Genomic DNA, 27928 nt, shown 5'->3' on the forward strand with positions numbered 1-27928 from the left:
TTCTTCCTTTCATAATTTTCTTACTTTTAGTTGTGGCCCTTTCTTTCCACTTGAACTCCCTTTAACATTTCCTTTAAGGCTGGTTTAGTGGTGATGAAGTCCTTTAACTTCTGTTTGTCTAGGAAACTTAATCCATCCCTCAATTCTGAATGATAGCCTTGTTGGGTATTCTTTTTTGCATGTTTCTTCTTTTTAGCACTTTGACTATATCATGCCACTATATTCTGGCCTGCAAAGTTTCTCCTAAAAAGTCAGCTGATAGCCTTAACAGGTTTCTTTTGTGTTTTCTTTTGCTGTTTTTATTTTTTTTTTTTATTTTTTTATTTATTTATTTTTTTTTTTTTGCCATCCTAATTATTATGTGTCTTGGTGTGGACCTCCTTGAGTTAATCTTAGGGTCTGCTTCCTGGATCTGGGTATCCGTTTCCTTCCCTAGGTTGGAGAGGTTTTCCACTATCAATTCAAATAAGTTTGCTCCTCCCCTTCTATCTTCTCCTTCTGGGATCCCTATAATGTTATTTTACTTGATGATATTGCTGAGTTTCCTTAACCTATTCTCATATCTCTTTCTTGTTGTTCAGCTTATTTGCTTTCCATTACCCTTTCAGATCATTGATCCATTCTTCTATATTTTTTTTTTTAAGACTTTGAGAGAGAGTAAGCACAAGCAGGGGAAGTGGGGAGGGGCAAAGGAGGAGGGAAAAGCAGACTCCCTGCTGAGGAGAGAGCCCAATCTGGGACTCAATCCCAAAACTCTGAGATCATGATCTGGGCCAAAGGCAGACGCTTAATGAACTGAGCCACCCAGGTGTCCTGATCCATTCTTCTGTATCCTCTAATCTACTGTGGATTCCCTCTCATGTATTTATTTCCATTACTGAACTCGTCATCTGATTCTTATATTTTCTATCTCTTTGCTGAAGTTCTTATGGAGTTCATCTGTTTTCTCAAGCCCAGTATCTTTATGACCATTACACTGAAACAGAGATGAGCAATATGCCTGATAAATAATTCAAATAACTCATTTGCTGTGACTTTGTCTTGTTCCTTCATTTTATTTATTTCTGTGTTTCTACATACTAGGGAGATCTGCTTTGTCTCCTGGTCTTGAAAGTAGTGGCCTTATGTAGAAGTCCTCTGGTTCCCTGTAGCGTAATCCTCCCTTGCTACCAGGACAAGCAGTCCAGGGATGTCTCCTATATGAACTGCCTGTACCCCTAGTCTTGTGGCTGAGCTGTATTTGACTTCAGCCCAGCCTGCTGCAATGATCTGTTTTGCCCGCTGAGGGTGCATGCAGCAAAGTTTGGGCACTGGACAGTTTGGTCCCTGTGCTGTTGAGAGGCCTATATGAGGTGGCCACAGGCTTAAGGATGTACAGTCCAAACCTAGGTGGAGTTGCCAGACACGGTATCTGCAAGTTTCCTCTCTGCCACAGTTGCGGGGGCACTAAATGGCAGGACTTACTCCCTCCACAACCACCTAAGAGACTCAGCTGCTGGAACAGCAGGCACACTGGTGTGTAAGGTTGGTCCTCCCTCTCCCCAAAGCAGGAGTCACTTGGAGTGGTGCCAGTCACTCCCAGGGCTGTTTGCAAGGTTAAGTAGAGGCTATTTTGGAGGGATTATGTTTGGAATATATTTTTCTGTTTTCAGTTTCCTCGACTATATGTTGATTTCTGCCTATCAGGTAAAACAGCCACCTGTCTTGACAAAGTAGTCTCAGATAGGAGATGAACGTCTGTCAGTCTGGTCCCAGCTCCTTTCATAATTGTCCAACCTGCCTTCTTTGTTGTTAGCAGCCTCTAGTTAAAAGTGGGCCACAACCTATCCCAATGTGTCCTGAAGTGGAAGATCTCAGTCATTACCTACATGCAGGGCAATTAGAAGGCAGACCCTCAGGCAATAGGTGAGAAAGTATGTAGTTAAGCCCCTTCCAGGTAGACATTGGGAGTTGGGTATTTTTGCCTGTTCCCACTGCTCTGGGCTCAAATGTATGTATACCTGCAAGTGGCTCTTCCTGCCTGTTAAGAACTACTTTGCTGAGTTAAGACGGCGGAGGAGTAGGGGACCCCTTTTTCAGCCGGTCCCCTGAGAAGAGTTGGATAATACCACACCAGCTTGAACATCCACAGAATCAGCCAGAGACACAGGAAGATACATCTGGATCTCTACAAATGAACATCTCCAGCGCTGAGTACTGAGGTAAGAAGCGGGGAGCCGTGAAACCGTGCACAGGTATCGGAAGATAAATGGAAGGGGGAGGGAGCCAGCGCGTTTGGGTGCTGGGAAGCGGTAGCCACCTGCACGGGGGAGCGGGGGGATTCGTGGACCGCCACCCACAAGAGAGCAGACTGGGACCGTGAGCCGGGGAACATGTGACTCCAGACTGAAACGGAGCTCCGGTGTGCTCACTGGAACCAGACTGAGATCGGGAGCTCCTGGGGTGCGCGGGGGCGGCTGGCGGTGTTAGAAACACAAAGGACAGAGGCGTGCCGCCCTGGAAGAGAGGGCTGGGACGCCTGGTGTGGGGCGCACATCCCGGGACACTTCAGGGTTGAGCACCAACAGAAACAGAGTTAAAGTGGCCAGAACATCAGTGCAGAACGGTTCGCGATCCCTCTGTTCTAAGACGGATGCTGAGATTCGGCCACTGCTACTCTGACTCTCAGAAGAGGCACAGCAAACTGTCAGGGAAAGCTGCCAGAGAACAGAAGCCTGGAAATACCGGCTCACAGTGTGCCACCCCCATCCCCCCTCGCAGGGGACACGGAGACTCGACCCAAACAGAGTTGCCTGAGTATCAAGCGGCAGGCCCCTCCCCCAGAAGGCAGGCTGAAAAATCAAGAAACCCACATCCCTAAGATCCCTATAAAACAAGGGCTCACGGCCTGGGTCCCGGGCAATAATTTGGGCTCTGGAAAACCCCGCAACCTCTCATCACAATGACGAGGAAAAATCCCTCCCAGCAAAGAAAAGACAATGAGTCTGTGGCCTCTGCCACAGAACTAATGGATATGGATATAACCAAATTATCAGAAATGGAATTCAGAGTTAACAATGGTCAAGATGATGTGTAGACTTGAAAACAGTATTAACGAAAATGTTAATGAGAATATAGAATCTCTAAGGGCGGAAATGAGAGCAAATCTAGCGGAAATTAAAAATGCTATGAATCAAATGCAATCAAAACTTGAGGCTCTGACGGCCAGGGTGAATGAGGCAGAAGGACGTATCAGCGAATTGGAGGATGGGTTAGTAGAAGAAAAAGCGAAAATAGAATCTGGACTCAAAAAAATCCACGCTCAGGAATGTAGGTTACGGGAGATTACTGACTCAATGAAACGATCCAATGTCAGAATCATCAGCATCCCCGAGGGGGTGGAGAAAAACAGAGGTCTACAAGAGATATCTGAACAAATTGTAGCTGAAAACTTCCCTAATCCAGCAAGGGAAACAAACATTCGTGTCCAAGAGGCAGAGAGGACCCCTCCCAAGCTCAACCACGACAAACCTACACCACGTCACATCATGGTGCAATTCACAAATATTAGATACAAGGATACAGTATTGCAAGCAGCCAGGGCAAAGAAATTTCTCACGTACCAAGGCAAAGGTATCATAATTACGTCAGACCTGTCTACACAGACCTGCAGTGAGAGAAAGGGTTGGGGGGGGGGGGGCATTTTTAAAGCTCTTTCAGAGAAAAACATGCAGCCAAGGATCCTTTATACAACAACGCTGTCATTCAGAATTAATGGAGAAATAGAGACCTTCCAGAATTGCCAGTCATTGACCAATTTCGTAACCACAAAACCAGCCCTACAGGAGATATTAAGCGGGGTTCTATAAAAGTAAAAAGGCCCCAAGAGTGATACAGAACAGAAAGTCACAATCAATAGAAACAAAGACTTTACTGGCAACATGGCATCATTAAAATCATATCTCTCAATAATCAGTCTCAATGTAAATGGCCTAAATGCTCCCATAAAACGCCACAGGGTTGCAGATTGGATAGAAAGACATGACCCATCCATTTGCTGTCTATGAGAGACTCATTTTGAACCCAAAGATACATTCAGACTGAAAGTAAAGGGATGGAGTACCATCTTTCACGCCAATGGACCTCAAAAGAAAGCTGGGGTAGCAATTCCCATATCAGACAGATTGGATTTTAAACTAAAGACTATAGTTAGAGACACAGAAGGGCACTATATTATTCTTAAAGGATGTATCCAACAAGTGGATATGACAATTATAAATATATATGCCCCCAACAGGGGAGCAGCAAGATACACAAGCCAACTCTTGACCACAATAAAGAGACATATAGATAAAAATACACTAATAGTAGGAGACCTCAACACTCCACTATCAGCAATAGACAGATCACCTAAGCAAGAAATCAGCAAAGAAACAAGAGCTTTGAATGCCACACTCAACGAGTTGGACCTCATAGATATATATAGAACACTACACCCCAGAACCAAAGAAGACTTATTCTATTCTAATGCCCATGGAACATTCTCAAGAATAGACCATGTTCTGGGTCACAAAACAGGTCTAAACCGATACCAAAACTCTGAAATTATTCCCTGCATATTCTCAGACCACAACGCTTTGATTTGGAACTCAACCACAAGGAAAAATTTGGATGAAACTCAAACACGTGGAGACTAAGAACCATCCTGCTCAGGAATGACTCGATAAACCAGGAATCAAAAATCAATTTAAACAATTTATAGACACCAACGAGAATGAAAACACAACGGTCTAAAACGTATGGGATACTGCAAAGGCAGTCCTAAGGGGGAAATACAAAGCCATCCAAGCCTCACTCAAAAGAATAGAAAAATCTAAAATGCAGTTGTTAGATTCTCACCTCAAGAAGCTGGAACAGCAACAGAGGGACACCCAACCTACGCACGAGGAAGCAGTTGACCAAGATTAGAGCAGAAATCAATGAATTAGAAACCAGGAATACAGTAGAGCAGATCAACAGAACTAGAAGCTGGTTCTTTGAGAGAATCAATAAAATTGACAGACCACTGGCAAGACTTATCCAAAAGAAGAGAGAAAGGACCCAAATTAATAAAATTATGAATGAAAAAGGAGAGGTCACAACCAATACCAATGAAATTGGAAGGATTATTAGAAACTTTTATCAACAGCTATCTGCCAATAAATTAAGCAATCTGGAAGAGATGGAGGCCTTCCTGGAAACTCATAAACTACCAAGACTGAAACAGGGAGAAATTGATTTTTTAAACAGGCCAATTAATTATGAAGAGATTGAGTCAGTGATAAACAACCTTCCAAATAACAAAACTCCAGGCCCAGATGGTTTTCCTGGGGAATTCTACCAAACATTCAAAGAAGAAATAATACCTATTCTCCTAAAGCTATTTAAAAAAATAGAAACAGAAGGAAAGCTACCAAACTCATTCTATGAGGCCAATATTACCTTGATCCCCAAACCAGGCAAAGACCCCATTCAAAGGAGAATTACAGACCGATTTCCCTAATGAATATGGACGCCAAAATCCTCAACAAGATCCTGGCTAATAGAATCCAACAGTACATTAAAAGGATTATCCATCATGATCAAGTGGGATTCATCCCTGGGATGCAAGCGTGGTTCAACATTCGCAAACCAAACAGCGTGATACACCATATCAACAAGAAAAGACTCAGGAACCATATGATCCTCTCAATAGATGCAGAAAAAGCATTTGACAAAATACAGCATCCTTTCCTGATTAAAACCCTTCAGAGTGTAGGGATAGAGGGTTCTTTTCTCAAGCTCATAAAAGCCATCTATGAAAAGCCTACAGCAAATATGATTCTCAATAGGGAAAAGCTGGAAGCCTTTCCCTTAAGATCAGGAACACAACAAGGATGCCCACTCTCGCCACTATTATTCAACGTAGTACTAGAAGTCCTTGCAACAGCAATCGGACAACAAAAAGGGATAAAATGTGTCCAAATTGGCAAAGAAAAAGTCAAAATGTCTCTCTTCGCAGATGACATGATACTCTATATGGAAAACCCAAAAGAATCCACGCCCAAACTATTAGAAGTTATAGAGCAATTCAGTAATGTGGCGGGATACAAAATCAATGCTCAGAAATCAGTTGCATTTCTATACACAAATAATGAGACTGAAGAAAGAGAAATTAGGGAATCCATCCCATTTACAATAGCACTAAAAACCATACGTTACCTTGGAATTAACTTAACCAGAGACGTAAAGGACCTATATTCTAGAAACTATAAATCACTCTTGGAAGACATTGAGGAAGACACAAAAACATGGAAAAATATTCCATACTCAAGGATCGGAAGAATTAACATAGTTAAAATGTCCATGCTACCCAGAGCAATCTACACTTTCAACGCTATCCCGATCAAAATACCGAGGACATTTTTCAAAGAACTGGAACAAATAGTCCTTAAATTTGTATGGAACCAGAAAAGGCCCCGAATCGCCAAGGAACTGTTGAAAAGGAAAAACAAAGCTGGGGGCATCGCAATGCCAGATTTCGAGCTGTACTACAAAGCTGTGTTCACAAAGACAGCATGGTACTGGCACAAAAACAGACACATAGACCAATGGAACAGAATAGAGAACCCAGAAATGGACCCTCGGCTCTTTGGGCAACTAATCTTTGATAAAGCAGGAAAAACATCCGGTGGAAAAAAGACAGTCTCTTCAATAAATGGTGCTGGGAAAATTGGACAGCTACATGCAAAACAATGAAACTTGACCACTCTCTCACACCATACACTAAGATAAACTCCAAATGGATGAAAGACCTCGATGTGAGACATGAATCCATCAAAATCCTAGAGGAGAACATAGGCAGCAATCTCCACGACATCCGCCAAAGTAACCTTTTTCGTGACACATCTCCAAAGGCAAGAGAAACAAAAGATAAAATGAACTTGTGGGACTACACTTTACATCAGAAACCAGGGATATACTGTATGGTGACTAACATAATACAATAAAAAAACATTAAAAAAAAAAAAAAAAGAACTACTTTGCTTGCTACTGTCCTATGGGACTCATGAATGCAAGCCCCATTACTTTCAGAGCCAGGTGATTCATGGGCATGTCCTTTGGGCAGCAGTTCAAAAGCTGGGGCACAAATGTGTGTATAAGTTTCTTCGACAATGACACTGGCAGCTTAGAGTGGTGCTAATCGTATGGCTGCCCCATATGATCCCAATGTGCCAAAAGGTTTAAAGCCCACTCTCTGGATGTTACTGTAGCTCATCTTCAATTGTTTTGACTCAAACCTTCCTGAATGTCTAAATTTCTAGTGGGGACTTGCCATCAAGCCAAAGGAAATAAATCACTAGTAGGATCCATGTTATTCCTGAGATTCCACTTAACAGTGGGAATGAAATGTTACCATGTATGCTATGCATTTTGAGAACCTAATCTTAAGATTCTTTTCCCTATCAGTTGTTAGACAACGCAAATAGCATACTGGGCATCCTCAAAGGCCACCTCTCACCTCAGATCAACCCTGAAGCTTGTCAATATCAGAATTTTCAGTCCCTGGGACAAAGAACTCTTGTGGGCAGTAATCTGAACAATCCTGGAGAATTTTAAGAATTGGCACAAGAATGATAAATACCAGATTTTAAAAGTCCTATAAACTCTAACTAGATGAATACAATTCCCAATGATTCAAACTTCTCAAGTATAACATGAACTAATTATTTTATTGCTAAATGAGGCAAATAAATGCCTCACACCCAGCAGACACAAACATATTAAAACCTACTGGATGAACACTGAAATTGCTCATAAATAAAAGCAGGTGTTGGTAAAGTTTTAAATTTTTCTTTGGATAACAGGATTAGCATATATTTCAGGGCCAGATGGATATTTATTCCAACAATTATAAATTAAACTGTACCTACAGGGACTGCTATACTAATTTTTTTAAGACAGTAGGTTTCAAAAACATTTCATTAGATCTGCTGTCTTAATTACACTCAGGCTGGGACAGATGATCACCTGTCGGTCCTGAAAGAACTGGTAAGAAAAAAGATCTAGTCACAAAAAACTACTTCATAGAAATGTATCCAATTCTCCAGAACACCTTCTTTTACTGTTAGATTTTTTTTTCCTTGAATGAATAAACATATTGAGCACCAACTGTGTGCCAGGCATCATACTAGATGCTGTTTAGAGTATCAGCTAATGATTGAGTCAGACAGAGTGAGCTTAATTCTAAGCTCTACTAGTTGTGACATGGATCAAGCTATTCAATTTCTTTCAAACCTCATGTTCCGCATCTGCAAAATGAGGACTGACTTAAAGGGGTGTGAATATTCTAAGATAGTAATATCCAATGTACCTGGCTATAATAACTGGCACTACATCTTAGAACTCTGGAATTAGGTGGTACCACATGTTTGCAAATGTGTGAGCGATGGTACTAAGAGGTTGTGACCTGCATATTTTCTCCTTTGAGACGTTTTCTCCTGCACAATTTTTATTTCCATTGTATATTCTTCTAATGTATTTTCTGGTAGTTCTTCTTGCGTATGTTCTAAGACATGGGGGAAATTGTATTACTACAAAGTCAAAAGCTACTAGCTCTGGTGTTTGGCAGTATGAAGAAGCAGAGCACTGAAGAGAAACTCTGAACAATGCAACGTAGACACCTATAGTTTAACAAAACCTGAGTATGTTGTAGTATTCTTTTGAATAGCAAATCCTTTTCATCAGGGGGGCTGTCTTTAGTATTTGCTCACTCCCTACACTGCTTGCAAAAGAGGAAATACGGGGGGTGCCTGGGTGGCTCAGTTTGTTAAGCGTCTGATTCTTGATTTTGGCTCAGGTCATGATCTTAGGGTCCTGGGATAAAGCCCCACATCGGGCTCCACACTCAGCGGGGAGTCTGCTTGAGCATTCTGTCTCTGTCTCTCCCTTTCCTTTTCCCTCTCCCCCTCCCCCAGCTTGGGCACACTCTCTAAAAACAAATCTTAAAAAAAAAGAAAAAGAAATACATAAGTCTCATTAGATGTACCCTACAATATTGTGTGGACTAGAAAGGCATATTTTTCATTGGTGTTCCTAGGCATCCAGGGCTTGGCAGCAAACTAAACATATATCACTTTATTGTAATATATTAAAGCAAGCATTTAAAAGAATTGAAAACTGAGTTCCTCAAAAATACTAAAGAACCTGTCCCTTGTATTTTTTGGTTGGTTAACATTCTTTGGAGCATTACTCTTTAGGTATTAACCAATTCTTCCCAATTCATTGTCCTTATTTCTATTTTAATACTGTGTGGCTCTTGAAGTAAAGTGTTTCCTCCATCAGCAAAGCAAGTTACAGGCAAAACTTCTTTAAGAACCCTGCCATAACAGCTTATGCTCAATCCTTCCTGGGATTTCCTGACATGTAAATGCACCAGCCAAACCCAGAAATGCAGGTTGATCACCACTAAACAAGTAGACATAAGCAAAATCTGGTATGCAACCTAAGGCAAACATTGCTTTTCACTAAGCCTTCCCAACAATGCAGATTTGACTAATGCTGAAGTCAAAGAATGCTTCCTTTCTTAATGTAGCTCACTGCTGGTAATTTATTCTTTATATCTTTCAAGTTACTGGTTATTTAAAAAATAAACTCCAGTAAAGCTAGCATACGGCTACACACTTTTCTTCCACTTAGTCACATTTACTGAGCATCTTCCATGTACCAAGTTCCTAATATGTGCCTGGGATAAGATAATCATTCCTGTACCCTGGAGATTATGATAGTAGTGGGCTGCCTGGGTTTGCTGCTGAACAGGATGGATGTATCTATTAGTCAAGGTTTTTGATTACAAACATTGAAAAAGGAAGCTACAGCAAGATCATAGGGCATCCACAGAATCAATGAGAGGTTACAGAAGGACATCCAGTAACCGGTACCACAGGGAAGGTTGTGTGGCAGAAATATCACCTTCAATCCCCATATGATGGCTTCATTTAAGATATAAAAGCCAGGGGAAATTTTGAGGCAAAACAGCTTAAACCAGAGGCTCAAGTAGTGACACCAGAAGGTAGAGATTTTTACGTTCAGAACATAATACCTTCTTAAGAAAAAGGCCACTTCCTTAAAAAGAAATTCATCAACAGACACATATGATTCAAATCAACATGAGATTAACTGATATTCAATATAAAGACATAAAGGGCAAAATTTCTGAGTTACCTTTTCAATTTTGTTACATACCACTAAAAGGATATTGTTTTTTGGAAAATTCTTCCTAGATTTGAAACTGGGTTCTCTCTTTTTTGATACCAATTTTCCCCCTTATCAACACTTAATTCAACAGGCTACCATGGTAATTTTTACAAGGCAGTCTTCATTCAATATCGGAATTTACATTATAAATCTTTGTAATTGAAGTCTGATGTCTTTTTTCAATCTCCATTTAAAATGTAAGCTAAGGGGGGGCGCCTGGGTGACACAGCAGTTAAGCGTCTGCCTTCGGCTCAGGGCATGATCCTGGCGTTATGGGATCGAGCCCCACATCAGGCTCTTCTGCTATGAGCCTGCTTCTTCCTCTCCCACTCCCCCTGCTTGTGTTCCCTCTCTCGCTGGCTGTCTCTATCCCTGTCGAATAAATAAATAAAATCTTTAAAAATAAATAAATAAAATGTAAGCTAAGGGACAAGGGGAAAAATAAGTTCCCCTATATAAATTAGCCCTTAAAATTATGGGTGACAATTCACTGTTTAAACTATTAGCTGACAAAGAGGAAATGTACTGCCCCCCCAATCTTCTTAACAGAGAATGGGGAGTAAGATGCTCATAATAAGTGAATTTTCTAAGTGACAGTAAAAGCTAAAACATTTTAAAACCTATGCAACACTGTCTGCAGTGCACTTAGTCCGCAGATTCAATTTAGCCATATCTATCCCTAAACACTACTATCCTCCACCTTTGTCCTGAGGCAAACCCCACTGCTGTGAGTTTTCTGTGGTCACACAGCCAATCCTAATAGCTAACATTTTAAACTAGTCACTCCGGTAGTGGCCTTGATATGATTATTTTACATGTATTACCTAACTGGATCCTCATAAAAAGTCCTGAGGTTAGTCATATTATCATTTCCATTTTCCAATGAAGAAATCAAGCTGAGCATCACTCAAGTAACTTACAGTCCTCTCTCACAGCCATCAGCGGGACTCGTGAAGACCGGATCTGAGGCTCTGGATAAATCCCTCTACATACAGGCACTTGGAAGAATACAAATTGCTACCTCCTCCATTTTCTGTGTGATAAAGAGGCAAGTTACCTAAAAATGTCGGCATCTATAAAAAGAGAGTGCTACATCATAGGATGTTAGGAAATGGGCCAATCCTTATGGAATTTCTTTCTACAAGATAAACATCTTTCAAGGTTTTCTATTTTTAAGAAACGAGATTTAGTAAGTTTTAAGTATACTCTACACTCAAGGTAGGGCTGAACTCACGACCCCGACATCATGAGTTGCATACTCTAATGACTGAACCACCCAAGTGCCCCCTCATGTTTTCTCTGCTACCCTACAGGGTTTTGTAAGGCAAATGTGTAAGGAAATTCTATGACTTCCAGTGCTTTATTACCCTAAAGCAATTAGAGAATATAAGTTCTGTGTATCAAGTGCCTGGAAAATTTTATGCTTTTGTGTTACACTAACTGCCCAGCAGAGGTCTCAATCAGACAAACAGCAACAACAGCATTGTACCATGCATGCCCTTCTCAGGCAACATTTTAAAGGGACAACTCAGTGATCCAACCAAGCTGAAAGAGCTGCAGGGGGTAACACTGTGGCATCTGCATCCATATAGTTTATAATGATATCTGGGGGTCTCAAAATACTATGAATTCCTGACACTTAAGAGAACTGTCTGGATGTTAAACCTGAGATGCAATGTCCGTTCTTCCTTTTAACTCAATTTCCCAAATTGATGGTCTCAAAGCAACAGCTTGCTAACTAACAAAGCAGGAAATCTGCTAACAGTAGGTAACCTTAAACATGTCTATATTAAAGCGAACATAAACCTATGGAGTGAAAACTTCAAGTAATTTAACAAATGTCTTTGGTTTCATATATCATTTCCCCTAATTGTTTTACCAATAAAGTTGTTTACAAATTAGCTACATTTTACAAATAAGAACACAAAGGCAAAAGCCACACTGGAATTCAGGTCTTCTAACACTTGGTCCAGTGATCAGTCACTTTTTCACTAAGACTGAAATAAAAATTTAGCCATTTCTTTATAATTTTATAACCCTAAGATTATAATTTATTCTAAGTTCTGTCCTCAAAAAACAATATAAAACCTGGGTTACTTAATATCCTTAAAGTTGCAAATAATGTAGAAATATAAAAACATTAAATATTCAGTATATATTTTTAATTAAAAATGTATCTCCTGCTTCAGTAGTATGTGGGAGGGAGTTATTTTCTTCCCACTAATTCTTTTTTTAGTACCTAATTTTAAACAAAAAAACTTGTAGTTACTTACTTCAGAAAAAAGGATCTTAGGGTGCAAATAATTTGTAATGCTAAAACCATAAATTCTATTTTCCAAAAACAATTAGGAGCTTTATAAAAGAAAACCACACAACATACCTTGAAAAAGGCACTGCAATTCCTCTGCTTCTAAATCATTGCTATGCTGGAAAAATATATCTGGTTCTATCAGGAATCTCACAATTAAGTATTCTCCAAAGTGGAAAGTATATGGGGCCATTTCAGGAGCACAATATTCAGCTCTCATTCCCAACATTAAGAGCTGCCTAGCAAAACAGTTAAAGCATGTCAAAACAGTCCAGCATAATTAGGTTTCAATATGTGAGGCCAATATGCTCTTCTAAGATGCTAAGAAACCAAAACAAATACTGAAATCAAAATAAAAGATTACTTGCAGCTAATTATCATACAGGTTTAGTTCCTTGTTGTAAGCCCCCTTTCTATAATACTAATAAAGGGAATATTTCACTGCAAAGAAAATTAATTTTACATATTGCTAGCCATGAATTTTTGTCATTAGTTCACACATAAATCTGCCTAGTGCCACTATCCAAATGGCAGGACCATTTTGTGTCCACAGTTCACTCTGTATTTACAATTAGAATTTGCATGACTTACTCTCAGTGAAGGTTTAACAATGCAGATGCAATCTAACATCCATAATACCTGATGTTTTACAGACAGCAATGTAGGAGAGATGTATTTTTAATTACCTTTCATTTGAGTGACCCTACGTAAAATATAAACTGATAATTTAGAAGTTCTTAGTCTCCTAAGGAGATTTTCATATGCTTATAAAGTTAGTGAGATTTTTAAGAAGTATCTTCCATGTCCACATCCTGTTGTAATTTCTGCACCATTTTTTCTTCCAGCTGCTTTCCTTTGCCTTAAAAAAAAAAAAAAAAAAAATTCAATGTGACCTTGCCAAACTCATATCAACACTTTATAAAGGATCTTAAATGTTTTAAAATAACATTAGCCATTTCTAAGAAATTTAAGAATAGTAACTAAACTTACACAGGTCTTACGATATACCATGCATTAAGTAAGCATTCCATACACATTTGTTCACTTCACCCTCCTAACCACCTACATTTAATATATGAGACAGGGGAGACCCAGAGACAGATAAAATTGTACCAAATCATTACGTAAGCCCAGTGAGTCAAAGAGCTAGGGTTGGAGCCCGGCCCTCTGGATCTAAAGTCGCTGCTTTTAACATTGTACTTACCTACCCTCAGAGGGTTACCTAAAAAGTTAAATAACGGTTCATTCCTGTTGTTTTGGAGTCAGTTCAGAGCATACATGAAATAATGCTACAGGATTTTGCCTATTTTAATACAATTTGGCACAAAAATTAACCTATTTAAGACTTTTACATAAATCTATTCAACATGTGGTTTCAGAACTTGACCTTTACTGAAGTTTAGGCATAGAATCATTCAGGAATCAACTCTTCAACTAAATCTCACCAAAATTTCTCTCCCTTCAGATAATTTGCATAAATAAATCATACAACTGATGGTATCTGGTGCCAGCTGAGTAAAATACTGGTTTCCCAGCACCTCACAGAAGAAACTATGCACATGAACAACTGTCCAAATGGGTGACTACGGGCAAGTTACATAAACACACAAAAAAGGTTTTAATACAAAACAGCAGTTCTCAAACTTGAGTATCAAAATCAGTATCAGAACCCAGAGCGCTAGTAAGGAACAGAAGCGCAGACTAAAAAGGCCTGGGCCTCTGTATTTATACTAAATTCCCCAAGTAATTCCCATTCCAACCAAAGCCGGAAAACCACTCCTATAAAACACTGTTCTTAATAAAAACAAGTATGAAGCAAAATCTATGAAACTATTACTCAGATCTTTATGACTAGCTTATGGAGTATGATTTTATGAAGGGGGAAAAGAAACACCATATACAATAAAATTGAAGCTGGGAAATACACTGTATTAAAAACCGAATCCTATCATAAATGAGGTATACATTAAAAATACCCATAAAAAGTTGACCCATTTACATAGACTGCAACAATGCAGATTTTTCATTTCTCTACTGAAAGAGAAATACATTCTGTGTAATGTATTACTTACCTGCAAGAGGGGCCCGGATAAGATGAATGTTTTGCTTGACTTCTTTGATGTCCTGAACTTTCTGTAATTCTTTATTTTTCTTTAATCTAGGATAAAACATATCAAAGCCAAAATTTCAGTTACTGTAACTCCTTTAAAAGACATTAATTCATAATTTATAAAAACAAATTTTATTAGCCACACAGATGAGCAATGAGAACTCGAAATTATGTTCTAGTTCTTAATAAGCTTAACAAATCAGAATTTCTACACTACCAACTTGTTCACTGATTGTATCCCTAGTACTTAGTTGGGAATAAAGTGGAGATTAATATATATTTGCTGAGTGAATGACGAAATGTGACTGAAGGGAAGAATTAAATCTCAAACATCAACATCTATTATACAAATATAGCGTAAAATCTCTAATTGTTAAAGTGCCTAGATCTTTTCTCCTCAAACTGAGAATACATTGTTTTACCTAATTTTTTTAAGTCAGTAATTATAAGAACACAAAACATATAAGACATTCATTTTAGACAAACATGCTAACAGTCCTTCTCAAACATTTAGGCTCCCTTTTTGTAACACTTCACTTTTTTAAAGCCAGAAAGCTGTTCGCACATGCTTTTCTATGACAGACTTAAACAGTGATGAGATCAAAAATAAGTAACTACTTTAAAGAAATAACCAATTCTAGGCTGGGGCCAGGGAAGTACAAGATGAGGCCACATCTTATTAAAGCAAGAAAGCACCCAAAAAAAGATGAGGAACTGTCAAAATGACATGGAATCTGCCTGAAGAACTCCCACCGGCCAATCTGGAGCACTTAGAACATGAAAATAAATAACTGCAAATAAGTATAGCCCACTGAATACCATAAGAATCAGTGAACACACACAGATATATGAATAAATAATAAAGGAATACATTTTGAAATTAGAAAAGGGAAAAGCTCTTTCATATGGGAAAGCCAACTAATAAGTGTAGAAGAAATTACTGAATTAGAAAACTCACCATTTGGCAACAATCAATACAGTAACAGATTCAGACAAGAGGCTACTGGATGCTAACACCAGTAGGCACCAGTTTGAGAAATAAGGGACTCCGTGTAGAGTGTCGAAGTATTTCCCCTAAGATATGTACTGATTAAAAAGGAGGGAAAAAACTTTCCAATGGAGAAAACTGGCAGATACTCCTTAACCAAATGATCAGTCCCTTGGGACAACATGTGTCTCCGAATATGATGTCTTTCATATGTATCATTTCTATGATATTCTGGCCAAAAGTACCTAACCTGAATCTAATCCTGAGGAAAACATTAGACAAACAGAGCAAAATTCGATAAAATAACTAACCTGTTACTCTTCAAAAATGTCAATGTCATTTAAGACAAAGATGAGAAAGTGTCCAGATTAAAGGAGCTTGAGGAGATAGGACCACTAAATGCAATGCAAGATCCAGGATTTTCTGCTGCTATAAGGAACATGACTGGAACTGGTGAAATCTAAATAAGGTCTGTAGGTTATATAATAGTATTGTTCAATGTTGATTTCCTAATTTTGGTAACTATAGTATAGTTATATAAGAGCATGTTCTTATTTTTAGAATATATACACTGAAATATACTTAGGAAAAAGGCATCATGTCTTCAACTTACTATAGAGATAGGGACAGAGTAAAGAATATACAAGAGTTCTTTATACTATTCTTAATTTCTTTTATTTTCTGAGCTTATGTGAAAAGAAGTGGAAAAAAAATCTCTGGATTTCTACTAGTAATTATTTTTTCAAGAGTTACTTGATACATATATTCATACCTGTTCATTATAAATTTAGCTTGGCGCTTCTGTTTGATCTCTTCAACTCTCTTCATTGCATCAACTACAAAAAAAATTCATAAGAGTTAGCAAATTTTTGCACATCCAAGCAAGAGCTTTAAGGATCACTTCCCTTTATTCTCATTTAGAATTGAATTTAATGAAAAACTCATTGCAAAAACAATCACTACTAAAATAGCAAAGAAGGTAAATACTCTTGGCTGACAACACTGTTAACTCTAACTTTCACAAAGATACCTCTATTTTTATTTTACAAAAGCCTTTATTGCTACTAAATTTTCCTTCTACTTTAAACAGGCCCAATGCTTCTCAAACTTTACAGCAAGTCTGGATTAATGGCAACTAATCCCTTCTTAGCTTGTCCTCTCCATTAATAAAAGCACCATTCCAGGCATAAATACTATTTCTCCAAGTGCCTGGGATATGATCTGCACCTGATGAATATTAGTAGGATGAACCAATCATTTTACCATGTTCCCAACCACTAAAATCCAACTGTTTTGGGAAATGTGTAGAAGAGCTGAATCCAAATACACTCTGGCATCTATACCGCACTAAGACAACCCACACATACAATTTTAAATTTTCTGGCAGCCACATTAAAAAATAAAAAAGGAACAGGTCAAAATCTAGTAATAGATTTTGTTTAACCCAGCATATCCAAAATACTGTCTTTTCAACATAATATAAAAATTACTGAGGCTATTTTATGCTTGTTTTCATATGAACTCTTCAAAAACCACGTATTTTACATTTACAGCAAATCTGGATTCAGACTAACCACAATTTAAGTGCTCAGCAGCCCCTGTGGCTGCCATATTGGGCAAAACACTCCAAATCTAACTTCTTATATTCGATAGATCTGAAGAAGAGCAGGATATTCACATAATTTAAAAATATCTCCCCACAATATACTTATTAATTACAAAGGATAAAACACTAACTTTACAGTGAAGAAACCTACCAGAGGCCACCTTAAACAATGATCAAAGTTAACATGGGCAATAATAGGAACCCAATGAATAGCACATGCCTCCTGGCAGGACACAATAAGAACTCAGCAACACATCAATCGTATTCCTATCAAATGTACAGAACCCAAATCTAACCTTGAGGCAGCATCACACAAAGGCCAATTAAGGGATTTTATACCAAATGCTTGACCCATACTCTTCAAAACTATCAATGTCATGAAATCTAAAAACTAGGAAACTATTAAAATTTCGAAGAAGCAAATAGGGCATGTACTATTCTTACACAGGTCTGAGATTAGATAATACTATATCAATGCTACTTTCTTGATTTTAGTAACTGCACTATGGTTATGTACAAGAATGTTCTATTTTTTAGGAAATATTCTTTTAGTTCTATTAAACTACTTAGGGATAAAAGCATTATCTATGTGCCAGGTGCCCCTTATGTGTATATAACTTACAGTTCAAAAAATTATAGAAGGAAAGAAAGGGAGAGAGAGAATAGGTAAATTTAGTAAAATGTTATTTGAGGAACCTGTATGAAGGAATTCTGCAACTTTTCTGTTCAGTCTAAAATTAAGTCAAAATAAAAACATTTAAGTGACGATGCCTGGGTAACTCAGTCAGTTAAGCATCTGCCTTTGGCTCAGGTCGTGATCTCAAGGTTCTGGGATCAAGCCCCATCCACATCAGGCTCCCTGCTCAGTGGGGAATCTGAATCTCCCTCTCCCTCTGCCCCTCCTCGCCACCCCCCCCACCCCCCACCCCGCTCATGCTTGCTCACTCTCTCTCTCACACACACACACACACACACACACACACATTTCAGCGTAATCTAGGGCCCAGCAACATTGGCATCATCTGAGAGCTTGTTAGAAATGCAGAATCTTGGGGCGCCTGCGTGGCACAGCGGTGAAGCGTCTGCCTTCGGCTCAGGACGTGATCCCGGCGTTATGGGATCGGGCCCCATCAGGCTCCTCTGCTGTGAGCCTGCTTCTTCCTCTCCCACTCCCCCTGCTTGTGTTCCCTCTCTCACTGGCTGTCTCTGTCTCTGTCAAATAAATAAAATCTTTAAAAAAAAAAAAAAAAAAGAAATGCAGAATCTTAGGCTCCACCCAGACATGCTATATCACAATCTGCATTTTAAGAAGACTTCCCAGAAGGCTCCATGGGGCCACTGGTGTTAAGATGATGTTTGTATGAGTAGTCTAAGGCAAAGTCAACTCTAAATCTGCACATGCTAAATATGCTGGATATATAACTTTTTCTTTCTTTGCCTTTCAACAAAAATTGCTAAGGTCAAGTTCTAGTACTCAAAAGTATTTCTATACCTTAAAGTTACTCAGAAGGGAAATAAACACAGAAGTGGCACGTAAATCCTTTCCGAACAGTAGGACACTACATTTTCAAATATTCCAGAAGATTGAAAATTTTTCTACGTAAGAAGCACCTGATATTAAAAAATTGATCTGAAATACAGAGATATGAGGGATAAAATACAAACTATTCTTCCTAGTATTCTTGTTTTTGAAGTTCTCCTCATGACATCAGCATCTTAACAAAGGTTGCTCAGTCCACATCGCCACATGATTCAAAAATGTAAGCAATGAATATAAAACTATTGTCAACAGATTAGCTTACAGACCTATGATATTGAAATAGGGGTTGTGGGAAATCAAATCTGAAGTGGCTATCTTCAAATAGTCACAAAAAAGAAAACAAAGGCCAAAATTAAATAAAATTCAATGGGATACAGAAATACTTTAGGACCTTCTAATAATGTCCTTGGCAAGTTTGCCTTTTAGAATCATTGTAAGAATTCTTTCCAAAAATGTGTGGTGATAGATGTTAACTAGACTTGCTGTGATCATTTCACAATATATGCAAATATCAAATCATTACACTGTATACCTGAAATGAATGTTATGTCAATTATACCTCAATTAAAAAAAGAATCCTAATCTCTTCAGAAAGCCTTGAGTTTGCAATACCCAAGAAACAATCAAATAAAAAAATGGGCAGAAGATATGAACAGACACTTTTCCAATGAAGACATACAAATGGCTAACAGACACATGAAAAAATGTTCAACATCATTAGCCATCAGGGAAATTCAAATCAAAACCACACGGAGATACCACCTTACACCAGTTAGAATGGCAAAAATTGACAAGGCAAGAAACACAAATGTTGGAGAGGATGTGGAGAAAGGGGAACCCTCTTACACTGTTGGTGGGAATGCAAGTTGGAAAACAGTGTGGAGGTTCCTCAAAAAGTTAAAAATAGAGCTACCCTATGATCCAGCAATTGCACTGCTGGGTATTTACCCCAAAGATACAGACGTAGTGAAAGAAGGGCCACATGCACCCCAATGTTCATAGCAGCATTGTCCACAATAACCAAACTGTGGAAAGAGCCGAGATGCCCTTCAACAGACGAATGGATAAAGAAGATGTGGTCCATATATACATGGACAACTACTCAGCCATCAGAAAGAATGATTACCCAACATTTGCATCAACATGGATGGGACTGGAGGAGATTACGTTAAGTAAAATAAGTCAAGCAGAGAACGACTATTATCATATGGTTTCACTCATTTGTGGAACATAAGGAATAGGAGGGAGATCGTTAGGAGAAGGAAGGGAGGGTAAACAGGGGGAAATGAACCACTAGAGACTATGGACTCCAGGAAACAAACTGAGGGTTTTAGAGGGGAGGGGGGTGGGGGGAATGCGCTAGCCTGGTGAAGGGTATTAAGGAGATCACATATTGCATGGAGCACTGGGTGTTATACACAAACAATGGAACATGGAACACTACATCAAAAGCTAATGATGTACTGTATGGTGACTAACATATCATAATAAAAAAATACATTTTTCTCCTGAAAAAAATAAATTAAAAATAAATTTTAAAAAAAGGCTTGAGTTTGAATTAGTGTTATTTCCCTAACAAATAAAACTAGTAAAATCCACGGCTTTTCAGAAATTAACTCTTCCTCTAAATATAAAACAGAAGGAAAGACTTTAAAAAAACAAAACACCAAGACGCAAAATACTTAAGGCCATGTGGAAAACGCAATTCCAAAACTGGACTCTGAGTTCTCCACAAGATCCAGGAAGATAAAAAGCTTTAGAGGCAAATACTACCACAAAGACCCTAATTTTTCAATTCCTCCCCTGAAGTGCTGTGACTGGGCAAAAGGTGTTGAAAAGGATGCCCTGCCTATGATCCATTCAAATCTGATAAAGTCAGGCCACCTGGGGGGCTCAGTCAGTTAAGCATCTGCCTTTGGCTCAGGTCATGATCCCAGGGTTCTAGGATGGAGTCCCGCATCAGGCTCCCTGCTGGGGGGGGGGGGGAGCCTGCTTCTCTCTCTGCCTGCCGCTCCCCCTGCTCATGGTGTATCTCTCTCTCTGACAAATAAACAAACAAAACTGATAAAGTCTATAGGACTCTGAGCCCTGGGGACTTCCAATTAACAACAGATGTATCACATCTACACCTAAGACTAGAAATGGCTAAAGACCGCATAAGACAGCTGTAGGGAGAAGGAAAGTCAAGGCCAACAGCCTCAAACACACACATAGGGGCATCTACAAGCTACCTTAAGAAATTTAATTTTACTACATATGGGATTTTTTTTTTCATTAGTCTCTGCTTACATCAGAAAAATGAAAAAAGACAAGGACTAGTTATCCTTGCTTTTAACGTCAATAGTCTATAACTTGATTTATATGTAAGTCATGCACTTAGAACTTCTCTTAGGAAATGTAACTATCACCTTAAGTACTGTATTTTTTAATTTTACAGAAGCATTACATTTTATAAGGTATACAGAATATAATGTTTATATCCCTAAATCAAATTAACTAAACTTATAAAGTGTGTTAGGTTTTGTGTATATTTTCACTATGCCACACTCACCCCAAAAAAGTATTCTCCCCTTCTATTCTCACAATTTTAGATTTTTAAATCTCTGTATAGACACTCCAAATAATATCAAATCTAATAATTACACTTTTTTAAAGATTCTATTTATTTATTTTAGAGAGGAGTGAGCAGGGGGAGGAGCAGAGGGAGAGGGAGAGAATCTCTGGCAGACTCCACACTGAGTGCAGAGCCCAACACAGGGCTCGATCCCACAACCCTGATATCATGACCTGAGACGAAACCAAAAGTTGGATGCTTAACTAACTGAGCCACCCAGGAGCCCCTATATTATTTTTATAAAGGATATATCAGCCAATTCTGAAAAGGATTTGGGGCAGCTTATCATAAAATACACTAGTACAACAAAACCATTAAGATGAAGATAAGAATAAAAGCTAACCAATGAAAAGAAAATTAATATTTAAACATTAAACATTAAATTCAAAGTAATATCCCAAAACAATCTCTCCTGAAAATTCCTGGTAATTCTTTGTGACTTACTAGTTTTATTCCATAACTCTCGCTGGTATTTGACAGGTTCATTTCTACGTTTTTCAAATTCAAATGAATTATCCTGTAAGAAAGAGAAAAATATGGTTTTAAGAGAGATACAAAGGAAGCATTTCTTAGAAACTTATCCTCCTTGTCACAAGAGTTGTGTTTCAAACCATAGACACATATTAAGATTTCCCCAGGGTGACCCTAGCAAACTACAAGTTTTCATGCTACTTCTCCTTTACATACCAGATGTACAAGATAGCCCTACTGAAAACACCAATCCATAGACAAGTGATTTTTATGACAAGAGGAGGAGGGTATCAGCCCCATCCTTCAGAGGGTCATATAATAATCATGGAGATTTCAAACAAACTGAAGAGGCTTCCCTAATTTCCCATTCCTAGATGAGACTCACAGGCAGAAAACTCTCTATTAGGCTGAGCCATATGAATTACCACTTTTCATAGATCAAAAAGGGTCAAACATTGAGAACTTCATATTGTTCAACCTATGTACCTATCATGTTTATGTATTCCCATATTTATATACCTTTCTTACAGCACAAAAGTGTAAAACCATACATCTTCAAATAAATGTGGTGCTGCTCTGCATGACAAAATTTTCTCCCAGAAATGTTTCAGGTCCCCTCTAAATGTAGTTGGTATTTTGACAGTTAATAAATCCTATTTACCTTAAAACATGTGAAACAATTTTAGAAACGGTACAGGTTTCTTAGAAAAACTACAGATCTATTTCTTAGTTTTCAAATCTCTCTGAGACAGGCAAATGGAACTAACTTTGTATTTACCTATTTCTTTTCTACACACATGACCTGTTCAATCACAATAACCTCAGCAATGACAAGGTAACTGGTCACCAGCAAATGACTGTGACTGGCATCCTTTCTTCATTCCTGCAGTTGTCACCTGCATCTGAAGTGCTGTTTATTCTAATCCATACTGGAGATTATTTTTGTGACAATAATTGTGATTTGGCTTCGCATCTTGTCAAAAAATATTCACCCCATTCATTGAAAATAAAGCCAGGAAGGGGCTTCATAGCAACTGCTTAGAAACCTCCCTTAAAGAAGTAGAGAGGTGGGAAAGAGGAAGTCATGGAGAGAAGGAACACTTTAAAGATCTTCCTCCTTCAAAGGTAGCTTGTGCAGCAGCTTTCACCTCCTCCTTTTACAGGGGTCAAATGTGGACAAGTTTCACCAGGCCATTCTATCAACTCAGTAACAACAACCTGACAATGGACGCTCATGCATGAAATTCCCTCACCCCTGACTATTCCTCCTTCAACCAACACACTCCTCTGCTCTCGAAGTCCTGTAAGGAAATCCAGAAACTAACAAATGAGTCTATAACAAATCTGATCAGAGCCCTCAATGGTATTCAGGAATCGTTTAATTTCTTAGCTTCCTCTCAAATACCTAAGTAGTAATTTCCAACTTCACCCCAATCCATTTAAATGATTTTCCCTTTTGTTTGCAGGAGCTAAAAAAAATGGTTTTTTGAGAATAAGGAAAATCACTTCCATAAATTTAATTAGGAATTTTTTCCTTTACAGAATTCTACAGATTTATGGTTTTTTAGGATGTGAGAATATTATTACAATAGCCAAATACAAATAAATTACTCACCAACCTTGTCATAGAAAGTCTTGTTATAGTTAAATTACATTTAATACCTAATAATTACCCTCCCACACAAAAGTTAAAAATTATACTGATAGCTAATATACTCACCACTGTAAGCTCTTTACCAGCTGCTTTACGGAATGCTTTAGTCCACCTGACCTTGCGAGGATTCCGCTTCTTTTTAAAGTTTTTATGACACTTGGATTTACAGAATCTGAACACCTACAAGAAAAGTTAAAATAGTGGAGTCAACATTAAGAATGTTTCTATCCAGGATGTGATGCATGCCAGACAAAACATACTGCAAAGTCTGAGAGATGACAATGGTTCTCACTAACAATTCTTTCTACTTACAACACCATTTAGAAATATGTGAGACATATAAGATTAAATGTAAACTGGACTATCTTTGACTATTATTTGATTATCAAATTTCATCACAACTAATGGCTTAAGGGCCCCAAATATATGGTTAAAAACTACCAGTCATTTTTAAAGATTAACAATAAAACTGTACAATCACCTTGAATAATAACAATAGTTTCAAGGAAAGTCATTTATTTAAATCCTTCCTACTTAATAACACTCAAATTTCACTTGCTATATACCTCAATGGGGGTGAAAGTTTCAAACACCTATTCTGAAATCTCCTTTGGTTCTTTCCATCCTTTTTGTTAAAAGCACAAAATAATTTCAAAAGAGCAACTAACACTGGGTATAGATTTGTGTTCTAAAGTATTTATTCATAGGTCTACTAGGAAAATTCTTCAATACTTTAATTCTCTACCTTTATCCCAGAAGATATGACCCTTTATCAGTGCTAACTTATGATTTAATGATGCTTCAATGTGCCCCTGAAATGGCTTACTGGGACTCATCAGAAGTCTAAAACACATATTTTTTTACTTTGTAATGTCAAGAACACATTGCAATTTGTACACGTAGAGGACATCTGAAGAGAAAAAGTATTACTTTGGAGTACATGCATCTTAACAAAGAGTCTTAAGTTGAATTATCATACCTAGAAGATGTGACCCATAAAAAAAGGTCAAAATGAGATATACATATTTCAAATTATGTGTATAGATCACAAAGCCGTATGTATATTATCACAAGCCAAAATACTTTTCATTTTATGTACGCTTTGTTCTATGGGGGAATTCAAGCAGATCCCTATACATACTAGGACAGTTTTCTTAGAAATAGTATAATACCAGTTTAATCTGATCCAGGTCAGTACCTCCTAGAGGGGACATTAGTCAAAACATGTCTATATTCTGGATTTAGTTTCAAAGCAAATAGAAATATATGAATACAAGTGGGTCTCCTGGAGTATCGCACTATGAATTCATTATCAGTAAATTTTTTTCATATTTTCAGCCCAAAGGACTTTTTTACCTTTTTAAGTAAAAGCCTCCTACATTTAATATCTACTAGATTACTCCTAGACAAGTCCCCATTTCTGAGATATACTGAATGGGATGTCTGAACTTGTCCTGGGTCTCAATTCCAAACAGAGCCAATGGAAAGTTAAAGAAAAGTCTACTTGACGCTGTATCTGATAGATGTTAACTAAAAAGGACAATGAAGTACATGAAGAGAATGGAATCACCGGAGATGTGAAGGGAATTCAATCAACAAATAAGAAGACTCTACTATGTATCTGATATTATCAGGTGCTAGAAATACAAGAATAATTAAAATACGATACTCTACCTCGAGAAGCGTAGGCTAGCATTGTAATAGTCTCAATTTACAAAGGAGACATTTAGATCAGGATAGGGCATACACAATACATACAATGATCATGTTTAAGTAATATGGAAATACAAAATAAGGGAGTGGTTAAATCTATGGTGGGGAGGTGATGGATGGCTTGTGAGGCAAAACTTCATAGGTGCCAACTTTCCCTTTTAAGCTAGTCCTCTATCACCACCCTCAGTTTTCAAGAAATGATCTAATACTTCAGCTTCAAAGTTCTTTAACTTTTTCTTAAATTCCACTGATTGAACACTTACTAAGGTCTCATTAAGGGTGCATGTATTTTTTATGTTTGCAAAGTATATGAAAATATAGAACACTAACATTAATTTTACCATTAAGAAGCTACCCAAGAAGTCTAAGAGGGGCGGTTTCTATGAAAAACCATCTCAAAAGCTAAGAGGGAAAAAAGGCAGAAAAAAGACTGGCTAGGAGGCTATAAAAGTGACCAGTGCCTAATATGGAACCAGAGTGGGAGGGCAGAAAGAAAGCAAAGACCCCTATACTCTGCACAGGCAGATGGATAAGACTTGATAACTAAATAAAAGGCGAAAGGTTCAAAGACAGCTCACAGTTCTAGCAAAGCTGTCTAGGCATATGACAGTGGTATTAATTCAGAAAGCAAAAAAGATTTGAGGTAACTAGGAACTCTTTCAGTAGGCTCACTGTTAGGTACAAACCAGATTTCCCCATCCAGCGGAAAATTCAGACTAGAGCTAAAAAGATACAGATTTGGGGATCATTAACACTGAATAAAAAACGAAATACCTATCTTCCTTAGTGCTTCCGGGCCTCTGCTTATACCCCCAGCCAACTCTTGTTTTGCACTCACTGGCTCCCAGCCAATTCAAACCTGTCCTTTCTAGCAATATAGACTTCCTCATCAACATGAACTTCCACTGTGCCTGCCAGATCAACACCCAACTCTAGATAGCTCCCATGATCTGTTGTTCTAACTCCTATACCCACCTGAGAAGCACTGCTCGACAAAAATCATAAAATTATGATGACCAGATCATCTACAAAGCCATGGTGCCTACCCTGAATTAACTGCCAACCTAACAATTACTTAGTTCGTTTCTATAAACTTTTTATCATGTTCCTGACAGCAGGTATTCAAAAATCTTCTGCATGTTCTTTCAAGTTCCCAATCCTAGCTCTGGTCCCACACTTCCCGCAAGAACCCGGTGCTCCTAATTAATGACGTCAATCTCTTCCATCTGCAAGAGATATAAGGTGATGACGTAGGCTCTTAGCATATCAGTCACCTGTTAAATATAGTCCTAGATCCTCTTCTCCTCCCCACAAAGATACCTATAAATTTAATAGATCTAGTGGACGTGAGGAATCTTTTTTTTTTTTTTTTACAAGTGCCCAGTGATTCAGAAGCAAATATAAGAGGTCGAATTCTGAGAAACAACGTGTTAAGTAAACAAAGAATGAGATTCATTCTGCTTTAAGACAAATTCATGTATCATTCACAAAGTCTTTCACAACCAGGCCTTATAATGTTTATATTTTATGTTTATGTACATATGTTTTTATATACAGACTTTCATGTGTATTTACAGCCTTACATCAAGCCTCTATCACCACAAACAATCCACTCACTTCCTTAGAGATTGCTTCGCTGCGCCTCTACTCAACCGTTCACTTTACTTCCACCTAGAATGTCCCCTCCTCACTTTACGTAACATTCAAGATGCAGGATAAATGACATCTCCTTTCTGAGTCTTTTCATATATGACCCTCCCCAACTCACCTGCGCCTTCGTTAATACATAACCACTACTAAGCCAGAGGCAACACTTCAATCAACCGCTACACGTCACGGGCATTCCCAAATCTTATTCATCTCTATGGACACAGACCTTAGCCACGATGCTTGACTGGGCATACATTCAACAAAGTTTACTGAACTCAAGAACTTCACTCACATACAAGAGTGACCAAACAGCCCAAACACACCCCGAGACTCCATTCGGCGATGGCTCAAGAAACTGGGGAACCTCACCGCCGCCAGCCTTCTCCAAGCCTGGGCTGGTGAACAGCTCGGTTCCGGACACCCACAAGGAGAAATTCCCCAGGTCAAGGACGAGGCCAGAGCTCCTCGTAAAATCACCGTCTCGAGAGGGCAGTGCGGAAAACCGAGCCAACCGCCCCGGGTGCAGGAGGAGCCGGCGCCGAGCTGGCGCGGCCTCACGCTCGCGTAAGCGTCGCAGAGCGCGCGCTGGTCTTGGGCGCCTCACCTTGCAATCGTTGCGGACAAACATCATGCCGTGGCCGGGGTAAATAGGGCCCGAACAGAAATAACACTTCTCAATACGCATGTTGAAACCGCGTGGGGTCCCTCTGACCAGACGCCGATCGTAAGTGGAAATGACGTAGCTCCGTCACAGGAAGTGATTCTCTTCAACACCCGACCGGAAAAAGCGAGCGTCCTTCGCCCCTGAGGGCCCTGGGAAGCCGTCCGGACGTGACGGCGCCTCCCAGCGGCCGCACGAGCAAAAATGCTGCTCGTTTGGCGCAGGCGCAGAGCTGCAAAATCGCCTCACTACCCTCGCTCTCACAAAGCGGAATGTGGCGCTGCTCTCCCTCTAAGCTCGCTCTCACAGCGCCTAGTTTTCCTCTCTACCATATCCTATAACGTCAGCATTTACTCATA

The 27928-nt window shown here is 38.7% G+C and overlaps 1 protein-coding gene across 1 annotated transcript; it reads right to left on the minus strand.

Moving 5' to 3' along the window:
* Positions 1-9120: 9120 nt before the first annotated feature.
* RSL24D1 (ribosomal L24 domain containing 1) lies at positions 9121-27667 on the minus strand. Its single transcript, XM_045812120.2, has 6 exons — positions 27513-27667; positions 23612-23725; positions 21865-21937; positions 16433-16496; positions 14635-14720; positions 9121-13421 (listed from the first exon to the last, which is right to left on the minus strand). Exons 1-6 carry the CDS (start codon positions 27591-27593, stop codon positions 13348-13350), a joined length of 492 nt encoding a protein of 163 aa, XP_045668076.1. The 5' UTR covers positions 27594-27667; the 3' UTR covers positions 9121-13347.
* Between the last annotated feature and the right edge of the window lie 261 nt (positions 27668-27928).

The sequence above is a fragment of the Ursus americanus genome, chromosome 36 (assembly GCF_024610735.1).
Source record: "Ursus americanus isolate L20-20 chromosome 36, mUrsAme1.1.p, whole genome shotgun sequence".
NCBI classification, from domain to species: domain Eukaryota; kingdom Metazoa; phylum Chordata; class Mammalia; order Carnivora; family Ursidae; genus Ursus; species Ursus americanus.

Bases quoted from the DNA above. Each gene is read 5' to 3' on its own strand.
- RSL24D1 (XM_045812120.2), bottom strand. From the start codon at position 27,593: ATGCGTATTGAGAAGTGTTATTTCTGTTCGGGCCCTATTTACCCCGGC. The intron at 21,938-23,611 runs GTGAGTATATTA...TCTTTCTTACAG, and splicing joins CTGGTAAAGAGCTTACAGTG to GATAATTCATTTGAATTTGA. The intron at 13,422-14,634 runs GTAAGTAATACA...TTTTTTTTTAAG, and splicing joins TATCCGGGCCCCTCTTGCAG to GCAAAGGAAAGCAGCTGGAA.